The sequence below is a fragment of the Phaenicophaeus curvirostris genome, chromosome 5 (assembly GCF_032191515.1).
Source record: "Phaenicophaeus curvirostris isolate KB17595 chromosome 5, BPBGC_Pcur_1.0, whole genome shotgun sequence".
In the NCBI taxonomy this organism is placed as follows: Eukaryota; Metazoa; Chordata; class Aves; order Cuculiformes; family Cuculidae; genus Phaenicophaeus; species Phaenicophaeus curvirostris.
In genome coordinates, this window is record NC_091396.1 from 40,523,375 (window position 1) to 40,535,907 (window position 12,533).

At 38.8% G+C, this 12,533-nt stretch overlaps 1 protein-coding gene across 2 annotated transcripts in view; it reads left to right on the top strand.

The window, feature by feature from the left end:
• Positions 1–12,533, top strand: part of ARHGAP5 (Rho GTPase activating protein 5) — a 49,767-nt gene that overhangs the window by 20,210 nt on the left and 17,024 nt on the right. For both annotated transcript variants that reach the window (XM_069858429.1, XM_069858430.1), the window contains one exon: positions 5,261–5,408. In XM_069858429.1, coding sequence (XP_069714530.1) covers positions 5,261–5,408 — 148 coding nt within the window. The remainder of the gene's footprint in view (positions 1–5,260; positions 5,409–12,533) is intronic.

Consider the following 12,533-nt stretch of genomic DNA (forward strand, 5'->3'; position numbering starts at 1 on the left):
AGAGCTCTCGTTCTTCTGAACACTTTGAGATATATTGACTGTCTAATTTAGGCTGTACTTCTTCCCCTTTTATAAAGTATAATTCTTTTAGTTTTTATCCTCACCAGCCCATCAAGAACAGCAAATATCCTGAATACATTTCTTCAAAGGGAAAGACAGAGCCTCATCTTAAAATGACTTCTGCAGGCTTTCTTGCCTTGTTACAGAGGAGTTATTTTGTTAATGCATTTCTAAAAGGAGGAGTAAGATTAATATGAGTGTCTTTCAGATTTTTGTATGGAAGAAATTATTTGAAGTAGTTCTGAAAACAAATCCTACCTATAGGGATCCTGTGAACAATATAGTAAATTAACTGACCAGTGGTAATCCTTTGACATTATTAAATCTGGAAAAGTTTCACTGTTTTTGTTCTTCGATGAATAATCAATAGGGGTTTTTTTATTTGAGGTCTGATTTTTTTTTTTCTGGTGGCTGGAGTTTCCAGCTGTGCTGTTAAATTAAATCTGAAAAATAGAGCTTTAAAGCATTGCACCTTGTAACCTTGTTTGCAGATGACATTTGTTGTTTCCAAAGATGACTGTGAATTATGTTCTTTCCATTTTCCTTTATGCCAAGATGATTGTAATTTAAATTAATCTAAAAACTTGTCCTAGTATTTCATCAAGAGAAAAACACTAGCACCCAGATGAATTCTCACATATCTTACTCTGACTTGTTTTGGAACATGATATTAGTACAGGTTTGACATCTGTGTTTCTATGTTTAAACTTGTTTGCTCTCATTATAATTTCAAAACTATATGAAATTTTTGTTGAAACTGTTACTGAAATAGTGTCAGGAACTGTATAGCCCATGTGTGTTAATCTCAGTTTTAATAAGACTGTGGAAAACGTGCTAAGTTGGAGATCAGCTTGTGTTTTTGTTCAGCTGTTCTTGTGTAAATTCAATGTTTGACTTAGCAAAGAACTGTCTACTTTAGACTGGAATGTGCAGGGATTTTTTTTTTTTTTCTCCCTCTTCTAAGGACTATAGAAGGTATGAAAATCTGTACTTTAAGTTTTCATCTTTTCAAATTTAGCATTCTTAAAATTAGTATATGGAGCCATATGCCTTCTTGAGCCTCTGTAGTTTAAAGCTTAGTGTAACAAGCTGGAACTCTAGAAATGGCAGAAGGGATGAGAGGAAGAAAAAGAGAGCCTGTTAGGGACCATCATCTGCATTATTCATATGTCGTATAGTTTCCGATGAACTAGCTATGAATTAGAGATAGCAAATACTTCGTTAAGTCTATAAAATGAATACTCTTCATGGTACCTGCTCTTTATGAAGTATTTTAATAGTTCTGAAAATACTGACTTTGCCCTCTGTGACCCTAGCGCAGGCTGCAAATGAAGTAAGCAGAAAATTGTATTAAAAGTAGTAGTGAAGTGTATGGGAGGTAGAGAAGTGACTGTATTTCCACTTTAGTAGTTCTGGTGGCATGGAAGTGAAAGGACAAAATGAAGGGGAAGCCCCTCTTGAACAGAGGGAACTTGCTAGAGTAAGCAACTCATCCATAAAGGGGTTTCATGGATAGGTTTGGGCAGTTTTTCAGTTTTCCAAGATAATTTTAAAAAGATGTATTTATGTGCACTGTACTGTCAAAACTCACAGCTAACTGAAGTCTCAGCCTAGTTTCTCAGTAGATGAGTGCTTCTTAGCTGGTTCCATGGTACCTACAGTCAAGAGGGTTAACCTTGAGTATAGTTTAAATCTATTTTTTTGTGGGTTTATTCTTTTTATAGTAGTATTTCTTGTTTTGAAGTCAAGAGTTGGATGCTGTGCTATGCTAGGATACATATTTTCGTGTTTACCTTGTCTGTTATTAGCAGGCCTTCAGCTAATCTTTTGCAACACACATTTCAGTGATTAACTACCGTGATTAAAGCAATATAGCAGGTAGATGCTTTTGGTATCAGCAACACAAGGCACCTTTGGGATTCTCAGGGTCAAAAAATATATATAAAGGATCAGCTGGAGGTTTGCATTAACCTCTGTGATGGTATGAAGAGAAGTTATCTTCAGCAAGAAGCACGTGTTGAAACTGATGGTGGAAAACTCCACATCAGAGCAGCAATCAGTTCTTGAAAAAAACCCAACCCAGATGTATATGAAAACTAAGATTTCCATTTTATGGTGTTGGGCTTGTGTTTTAATTACTAACATGAAACAGGTGTGTGAAACAATAAGCTTTTTGCTAGGATTAACTAACAAAACTGTTGTCCTGGTTCTTGTCTTCTCTAAACTTGGTGCTTATTAGTCCTTTTTTACTATCATGTAGAAGCAGCATACCAATTTGTCTTTTTCCCTACATTAGTGCTTGCTGTATGCTGTGAGGTAGGTCTTTTGAGCAGAACTATTAGACTGAAAATACTTGTGGCAAAATCATAATCTCTGCCAAAACCCAGGAATTTACTAAACTTTTTCAGGTGCTGGTTAACTAAATGAATAATTTAATGTTTAACAGTGTTTTTATTTAAGTATTGGTTCATTTGAGAACTTTTAAAAAGTAATTTTACACAGAAAAATTTGATAGTCATTGTCTTGGCTAGCAGATTTGAAAGGTCCTGATTTATCAGAAAAGCTGCTATTTTCTCACAGTGAGAACAGGAATTTAAAAAAAGCTTTCACTGAAGCTTATTTTTGTCAGAAATAAGGCCTGTATTTTTTTTTCCTGAAGTCAGTTGATCTTTTGACAAAGACCAGGTCTTGCATAGTGATGTGCCTTTATATTCAGAACAAGTTCTCCTCTTAAGAAGTCTAGACATGCAGCTTAGGAAATTATGGAAGTCTCAGATCAGGAAATAACTTGATGGAGGTTTTTTATACCTTAAAGTTTGGTTGTTAATAGGTGGATTTTTTTTGTGTGTGAGAGAAGATTGTGTAGTCTAATGTACAGGAAGATTTGATTCGTGCTGTCATTCGAGAGTATCCACCCACTTCCCCAAAACAAAGGGAAATGAAGAGAGCTATCTTAATAAATACTGGACAGGAGGTAAACAAAATACATAATGGAAGATAGCTGATAAAATTATTATTGTAACCTTGCCTTGTGAAATCCTAATTTTATGCTTATGCGCTGCAATCACCATGTTGTCTATTCTACTTTAGATCAGTTTGAAAAGGACTTCAGGTTGGTTTTTTTTTCTTTATTCTTTTATTCTTCTTCCTTAAATTCTTTAGGCAAATTCTCACTTTCCAATTTGGAGATTAAACTGCTTTTTTCAGGTAGACAGTTCATCTGCTGGGTCTGAAATGCACAGTCTGAATGTTTCTGCATTTGTTCTAAGGTAGTGAGGATGTGCACTGAACACCTCGAGGGGGAAAAAAACTTCTTTGAATTAATATACATATCTCTAAAATGATCTGTCATTCAACGATTTGACAAAGATCACTCATCTGTACCGGTTGTTGCCAAAATAAATACAATTTTGTAACTAAAAGCAAATGGCCAGTGAAGTAGGTTGAGTGCTGGGGACTTTGAAGCAGAGGACTGTCACAGATGACTAAAAGTCATGCAAAGAGTTGACAGAAAAAAAATGCTTTTGGGTATTTTCTGCTTTAGTCATGGAAGCTTATCCTTAAGTTTTGTCCTAAACTTTTTTCCCTGAATTTTTACTAAATTTCCTGTTAATGTAAAACCTGGGGAGAAATGAAATCCTGGAGAGCAATTTCTTTCTAATGTTTTGAAGACCTCTCTAGTAAATTTTCCTTCCTTTGAAATTATAAGTGCTGAACCTCTTCTAGAAGTCCCAGATTTGAAAGATAAGCCTAATTTTTTGTTAGCTTTGTGTTCCTGTGGTCAGTCACAGGTACTCTGCTGCTGATTTCAAGAACACACTATCTTACATAGAGATATTCCACATAAAAAGTCTTACTTCTTCAGTTAGGTTATTGAAAGGCGTTGATTAATAGAATTTTTTTTTTTTCAAGTGTTGGACAAGGCCCATAGATGCTGTAGGGCGATGGTTACGGAATTATTATTTAGGCTGTAGTTTCCGCTTTCCCCCATAGAGTTCAACTTCAGCACATTAATTCTCAGTGCGCAAGTCAATCATGAATATGTACCTTGCTGATTTGAAGTTCTAGGGAGTCTGTAATGACTGATTATGTAACTTTGATGGTACAAAAGTCTAGAAGTTCTCATATAGAAATGAAACCTGTTTTGTCTTAGTAGTTAATTGAAGTGTAATCTTACTATATAAAGTTCTAGAAACCTTGTTATTAAATTTAAATCTGGCTGTTGTGCTTTTTCTTTTTATTTTGTACTGTTAGGTGTTAACCAAAGAGCTTTTATATTAAAATGTAATTGCTTTTAACCAACTTCTTACTGCATATAAATGTAAAGGTAAAACACTAGATTTTAATGGTTATATCCATTCAGTTTCCATATTCAGTTTCCACTGTACAGACAGTTGATTGACCACTTTGTACGGCCATCTTTGAATATTTTCATCGGTATTCAGAGGTGAAACAAGGTACCTGGTACAATAGTAATTCTTGTCGTCGTCCAAAGGTGATATATCAGTTGATCTGATAAACATCCCTCTAAAGGAAAAAAAAATAAATCTAAACAACAGAGACAAGTCCATATGAAACTCATTGTCTTATTGGATGTACCTGAATGCAAACCTCCTTTTGGCTAAAATCCTCTGTATCTAAGAAAGCAGTCATGCTTAAGAGGAGTGCCTGCAACTCTTAACTCTGAGATTTGATTGCTATACATTCTGCATCATGTTTCTAGCACAGCTGCAATATAAAGGTTATGTAGTATCTTCATGAGATGCATACAGAACAGACTTAATTTTTTTTCTTTTTTTTAATATGGCACTTCACATCTTACCATAAAAATAACTATAGACATGTGGTTCAAATGTGATTTACGTAGATTCCTTTGTGAGTGGTGCTGAAAGTTAGCATGCAAAGACTTGTCATAGCACTCTATATGTAGTGCTTTTATTTTTGTTTCTATAGTATTTCAGTTACTGGGTCATCCTGCTCCTAATGTGATACAAAAATGACCAAATCTGTTACAAGTTATTTGAGTGTTTGCTATCTAACGTATGCCATTTTGAAAGTACATTTATGCTTATTCAGTTTGCAATAGAGGAATTTTAATATCTGATAGATGTGTGATCAGTTTATTTTAACTGAATGATTGCAATATGAGTTAGTTTAAATATTACTTGAATATTACTTAAATAACTCTGTTTTGTTGTAGCCGAAAAAGAAACCTAAGCCATTCACTCCTCCAATCCGTAGAAACTGGGAAAGTAATTACTTTGGGATGCCTCTACAGGATCTGGTTACACCTGAGAAACCAATACCTCTGTTTGTTGAAAAATGTGTGCAATTCATTGAAGATACAGGTAAGATAGGAGAACTTTTGGAGGAAAGTTTTACCCACTTTGTATAATGAATAAAGCCTCTCTTTTTCTGTTTTAAAGTATTTTTAGTATTTTACCTGAGAAATAAACAATCATGAGAAAAGCACATTTTAAAAGCAGAGTATGTTCTTTAAATTGTATATTTACTACATGGTGGTATTTGGTCTTTATTTACACAAATATTTCATTTTTGTTTTGGCAAACATTTGAAGTTTTACATTTGTTTCCTGTAATTTAGAGTACTTATATCACTTTCCTAATGCCGAATAACTTTTAACCCAATGGCATTCCAGTTTTATGTGCCTCACTGTTGCTGCTGTATTTTACTTCACGTATTAAAAAGCACTGAAACTCACTTTTTACAATTGCAGAAAACAGATACTTAGTGTAGTTTAATGAGTCACCTTGTTTTCTTTGTCTTGTTGGTAAACTTCGGTTTTTTTAACTTGTTATAAACAGAAACATTTCTTCTCTAAATACTGAAACACATGAATACATGAAATTCTAAATACTGAAATACTTAACACCTTTCATGTAGAGGAAAGGCAAGGAGTAGTAGAGTGGTATGGGCAGGTTAATATATATTTTGTTTGCTTTTCATGTAGTAAAAACCAAACTAACTTTATGGGTGAGTCAGTGTCTGAATTAGTGTTCTTTAAAAACGGCTGCATGCACCTACTGTGTATAGCTATATAAAACAGATGTTCACCAGTAATAAAGGTTAAATTACTTTTTTTTGAAGAGTTACTCTTAGAATCTAGGAGTACTATCTTGAATCTGAGCATGTTAAACTTTGTAAGAATGTAAGATTATAAACCCAGATATAAAGAAAATTGTATTTGATTGAAAGTAATGTTGTCTGATACCTGTTGACTTTTTTTTCGAAAGAAAATTTAGTATTTCTCCCAAAAGATTTTCAGTCTTGTGGGATGAGAGATTGTGCTTATAATAGCGTGGGAACATGACGTATTGTCTTTTTTTTCCCCCCATAACCATCAAATAACAAAAACACCCAGACGGTTTAACACTTTTATTCTGCTCTGGTGACTTGTCTTGGAAGAATAAGGTGTTTAGTTAAGCTGCTGATGCGCTCAAAATATGAGGGGGTCTCAAAGATGGTCAGTCAGGAGATACTTCTTTTCCTTTAACTGGTTGAGTATCTTTTAATTCATCCTGAGTTGCTGCTGTGTAGCTACTCAAAGCTGAAGAATTTTAATTCTGGCTGTATGTGTAAGCTGGACAAACATTGAGCCATTTGCATGTTTTGTGGCTGCAAAGACAGTTGTCCTGCTGTTTCTGTTAAGCACTTAAAGGTTTGGTTGTGTCTTTACTACTTTTGATCTGTATTGAAATTTTCTTTCTTCTACTCTAGATTATGCATAAGTAGCTTTGATTGTTCTTTTCAATTTCCATACTTGACTGTGGGATTTTTATTTTTGGTGTTTGTTATTTTTATATTGGGTTAGTATTCTGTAGATAATTGAGTTTCAAGCAGTTTTCTGAATGTATTTGTTGCCTTTGGGAGAGGAGGATGTTCACTTGCATTGCTTTCTAATCCTGTACTGAGAGAGACTGACATCACTGGCTTAAGGACTGTCTGAGAGAAAATTCCACAGGCAGAGTTTTGGAGATGATCAGTCTGCAGAAGGCAAGTCAGGATCTATTGGCTTCAGGTTGGAGTCATAGAGTTATAGAATGCATTGGGTTGAAAGGGACCTTTAAAGGTCATTCAGTCTAACTCCCCTTGAACAAGCAGGGACATGTTCAACTTGATCAGGTTGCTCAGAGCCCTGTCAAACCTGGCCTTGAATGTTTCCAGGATGAGACTGCTATGATCTCTGGACAACCTATTAAGTCTTTCACCACCCTCACTATAAAAAATGTCTTCCTTCTATCTAGTCTAAATCTGCCCTTTTTTAGTTTAAAAACATTACCCCTTGTCCTGTCACAACAGGCTCTGCTAAAAAGTTCGTCTGCATCTTAAAAGGCCCCTGTAGGTGTTGAAAGGACACAATAAGGTCTCAGTGGAGCTTTTTCCAGTCTTAACAACCCCAACTCTGTCAGCCTTTCCTCATAGGGGAGGTGTTCCATCCCTCTGATAATTTTGGTGGCCCTCTTCTGGACCTACTTCACCAGGTCCATGTCTTTCCTGTGCTGGTGGCTCCAGAGCTGGAAGCAGTGGTTGAGGTGAGCTCAGACCAGAGTGGAGTTGAGGGACAGAATCGCCTCCCTTGACCTGCTGGCCACGCTTCTTTTGATGCAGCCCAGGACACAGTTGGCTTACTGGGATGCAAGCGCACGCTGATGGCTTGTCCAGCTTTCATTCACCAGTACCCTCAAGTCCTCCTCTGCTCTCAGTCTCATCATAAAATCATAGAATGGTTTGGATTGGAAGGGACCTTAAAGATCATCCAATTCCAACGCCCCTGCTGTGGGCAGGGACACTTCTCACTAGTTCAGGCTGCTCAAGGCCCCATCCATCCTGGCCTTGAACATTTCCAGGGAGGGGGCATCCACAACTTCCCTGGGCAACCTGTTCCAGTGTCTCACCATCCTCATGAAGAATTTCTTTCTAACTTCTAATCTAAATCTTCCCTCCACCTCCAATTTAAAGCCATTCTGTCTCATCCTGTCACTACATGCCCTTGTAAACAGTCCCTCCCCAGCTTTCTTGTAGGCCCCCTTCAGGTATTGGAAGGCCCCTATCAGGTCTCCCTGGAGCCTTCTCTTCTCTAGGCTGAACAACCCCAACTCTCTTGACCTGTCCTCATATGGAAGGTGCTCCAGCCCTCTGATTGTCCTTGTAGCCCTCCTCTGGACCCATTCTAACAGCTCCATGTCCTTCTTATGTTAAGGATCCCAGAACTGGACACATTACTCCAGATGAGGTCTCACAAGAGAGGAATAGAGGGGCAGAATCACTTCCCTCAGCCTGCTGGCCATGCTTTATTTGATGCAGCCCAGGATACGGTTGGTCTTCTGGGCTGTGAGTGTACACTGCTGGCTCTTGTCAAGCTTCTTATCAGCCATCACCCCCAAGTCCTTCTCTGCAGGGCTCATCTCAATCACCTTGTCCCCCAAGCCTGTATTGAAACCATGGATCGCCTCAACCCAGGTGTAGGACCTTGCCCTTGGCTTTGAACCTCCTCATGAGGTTCATGCAGGCCTGCTTCTTCAGCTTGATCCTTCTAGATGGCATCCTGTCCTTCTGATGCGACAGCTGCACCACTCAGCTTGGTGTCATCTACAAACTTGCTGAGGGTGCTCTTGATCTTGCCGTTTATATAATTGATGAAAATATTAAACAGCACTCTTCCCAGTACAGACCCCTGAGGGACACTGCTTTTAATAGATCTCCATCTGGCCATTGAGCCACTGACCACTACTTTCTGACTATAACCTATTTCTTATCCGCTAAACAGTCCGCCTATCAAATCTATATTCCTATAATTTAGAGGGAAGGGTGATGTGGGGGACTATGTCAAAGGCTTTACAGAAGCCCAGATACATGACATCCATTGCTTTTCCTGTGTCCATTGATGTGGTCACGCCATCATAGAAAGCCACTAGGTTGGTCAGGCAGGACTTGCCCTTGGTGAAGCCAAGCTGGCTGCCTCTAATCATCTCCTTGTCCTCCATGTGCTTTAGCAAAGCTTCTAGGAGGATCTGTTCCATGATCTTCCCAGGCACAGGGTTAAGGCTGATGGGCTGGTATTTCCTAGGGTAATCCTTTCTACCCTTTTTAAAAGCAGGCACAGTATTGCCCTTCTTCCAGTCACCAGGGATTTCCCTGACTGCTATGACTTTTCAGATATCATTGAGAGTGTCTTGCCAACCACGTCAGCCATTCCCTCAGGACTCTGGGATGCATCTCTTCAGTTCCCTTAGACTTATGTATGTTCAGGTTCCTCAGGTGGTCACGAACCTCATCCTCCCCTAAAGTGGGAGGGGCTTTACCCCCTGATCCCTGTGTTGTTGTCCATTGACCCAGGAGGGGTGAGGAGAGTGGTTGTGGGTGAACACTGAGGCAAAAAAGTTGTTGAGCACCTCTGCCTTCTCCTCTCTGCCTTCTCTTCTCTGTTGATACAATGTCACCATTTTTGTTCATCACTGGGGGTATGCTTTTAACCTTCCTTTTCCAGTTGATGTACCTGTAGAAGCCCTTCTTGTTAGTCTTCGCATCCCTTGCCAAGTTCAGCTCCAGCTGTGCCTTGGCCTTCCTGACCCCATTCCTACACAACCAGGCAGTGTACCTATACTTTTCCCAGGTTCCCTGTCCCTGCTTGCACTGCCTGTGCAGTTCCCTCTTGCTCTTCAGGTTTTCCAGCAGGTCTTAACTCAGCCACGCTGGTTTTCCCTGCCTGATTTTCCTGCTTCTGGGAACTGAGCACTCTTGTGGTTTATGGAAAGCATCCTTCAATATTGGCCAGCTCTGTTCTGTTCCCTTGTTCCTGAGGACTGTTTCCCGGGGGGTCCTACTGACTAACTCCTTGAAAAGCTGGAAGTTTGCTTTCCTAAAATTCAGGATCCTGACTATACTCCTCACCTGTCCTGTATCCCTCAGTACCTTGAACTCACTGCAGCCAAGGCTGCCTCTGATCTTGATGAGCTCACTTGTATTGGTGACCGTCAGATCTGGTATTGCATCCCCTCAGGTAGGAGTGTCTGTTACTTGTGTTAAGATGTTATCTTTGACGCACTGTAGGAGTTTCATGGATTGCCTAAAGCTTGCTGTGCTACTTTTCAGGGTGGTTGAAGTCCACCAGTATGATAAAAGCTTGTGAGCGTGCAGCCTTCTTGTAGCTGGACGAAGAAGGCTTCATCAGTAGGCTCCCCTTGGTCAAGCAGCCTGTAGCAGACACCAGTCACAAGGTTCCCTTTGTTTCCTTGGTCTCTTATTCTCACTTACAAGGTTTTAACCTGTTCATGGCTATTCTTCAGGGACAGCTCTTCACACTCTATCCATTTCCTGAGGTAGAGGGCAACACCTCAGTCACTCCTTTCTTGTCTGTCCGATCTGAACAGTCTATAGCCATCAGTAGCCACGCTCTTGTCATGGGACTAATCCTACCAAGTTTCAGTAATGGTAATCAGTTCATAGCTTTCTAGCAGCACGGTAGCTTTCAACTCCTCCTGTTTGTTGTCCAAGCTTTGTGGGCTTGCGTAGAGGTGCTTCATCTGGGCTGTTGGCTGTCACCACCTTCTAAGTGGAACACCCCTTATTTCCTCTAAGGTGTTCCATGGAACCTTGTTGGCTCCTACTACCTCAGCAGTCCGCAGCTCTGTATTGACACCAGGGGTTGCCCAGACCCAGGTGCAGGACCTTGCATGTGGCCTTGTTGAACCTCAGAGTTCAGAATGGTACCGTTACCATTTGAAAGCCTTTGTATAATCTGCGTGGCTCTGGGGAGTCATCCAATACTTTAGCTGTCTCTTAGCGAGTCAGCCTGCTATCAGTACTAACTAAACTGATACCAGTGTTTATTCTCATTATCTTTTTAATCTAGAAGTGCAGTCTTTTCCAAATCTTGAATGAAGCTAATCAGTATATTTCTCTTACAGAGGACATCAGTGTTTAGCTTTTCTTTTTAAGGTACTTCCCTGGAGTTCAGCTTCTTCCCTTTGAATTGCCACACGTCACTTTCATTGTGGCTAAATTGCAGGGTTTTTTGTGAAGATATGTTTAATCTCAAATCGAAGGGCTAATCATAGTTTTTAATGTTCCCTATCTCTGCCTCAAAATTGTGTGAGACAGTGCTCAGTGTTTGTACCCAATCATCTAAATTGTGACTGAGGCTACAAAGCACACAGTATGAAAAACAGTTTTCTCTGCTTTGTTTGGGACACTTAGGTGAGAAGATAATATCAGAAACTGTCTTTGAAGATTTTTTTTTCCACCATAAACTTTAAAAAATTGAGCGTGTGCAGAAAATACTGTCAGTTTTTTTGGTTTACCATGCCGTTCTGGAATATTCTCACAAAAACACACGTGTACATGGGTATAAGAGGGACTATTTGGAAAAATTAAAGTAAATTCAGGAGCTGACATGTTCAGGCCTTTTATAAATCAACAGACTTTTCTTTTGAAGGGCCGTATGGATCCTGTCAGGGCAAAGGGAAATATGGTAGAGATAAGGGATCCTAAGTCAGGGCCTACACATGCAGGTGTTTTCTGTGTTCCTCTTTAGTTTGGTATTTTCCAGGAAGTTTAATTCTGAACTGGTTTAGCTTTATAGAGTCAACTGATTCCTGGTTTACTACGGTAAGCTAGGGATTGAATCTCTTTGGATTCTTTAAGATGATATTGGAAGTAGCAACTGAGGGAGTGAGACGGTTAATGCTTCAGCAAATCTAAACCTAATAAGCAGTAAGTATGTGTCAGAGTCTCCATTTCAGCAGCAGCATGTATGGTTGCTGATACTAATAAACGCGAAGCAGTGATTGCAAATAATAATTATTCTTGCTGGAACTTACTATTAAAATATATTTTTTTTAAAATTTTACTAGGTAAATTTAGTAACAGGGTCACTTCTGGGTAAGGAATTAGGAAAGCTTGGCTAAATACTTTTAAATGTGTGTGTTGTTTTTCTGCAAACTGGATTTACAGAAGTATATTTAGTTTTGATTTTTAAGTGAGTTGTGAGGGCAGTTTTCTATAGAAGTAGTGGTGCTTTGATAATATGTGCTAGAAAAAAACCACCTGCTGATATTTAAAATCTCTGTCCAATGTAAGCTATTACTTTTTTTTAGTAAACTCATTTGTTCTAAATGTAGGCAGCAGAATTTATATGATTTCTGAGGCTAAACTGTTTAACTGTGTTAATAGCATGAACTCTGTGTTATTGTAAGAGTTATCATGCAGCTATTAAGGAGAGTGTTCGAATACTCTGCTGGATCTGTTTGAGAGAGGAATGCACATTTCTGAAGGCTAACTTAATGTTTAACTTCAACAAAATGTTGAAATGATTAGAATTTAATATTGCAAGGTCATGTAAAAATATCTGTTGAATGTCTGATTTTTGTAAGTCTAGAAAGTTTACATGTTTTTGGGAAGCTTGTAGCTCAGGTGTCTTGTTAGCAATGTTTTTATGCTCTTCTACATGCCAC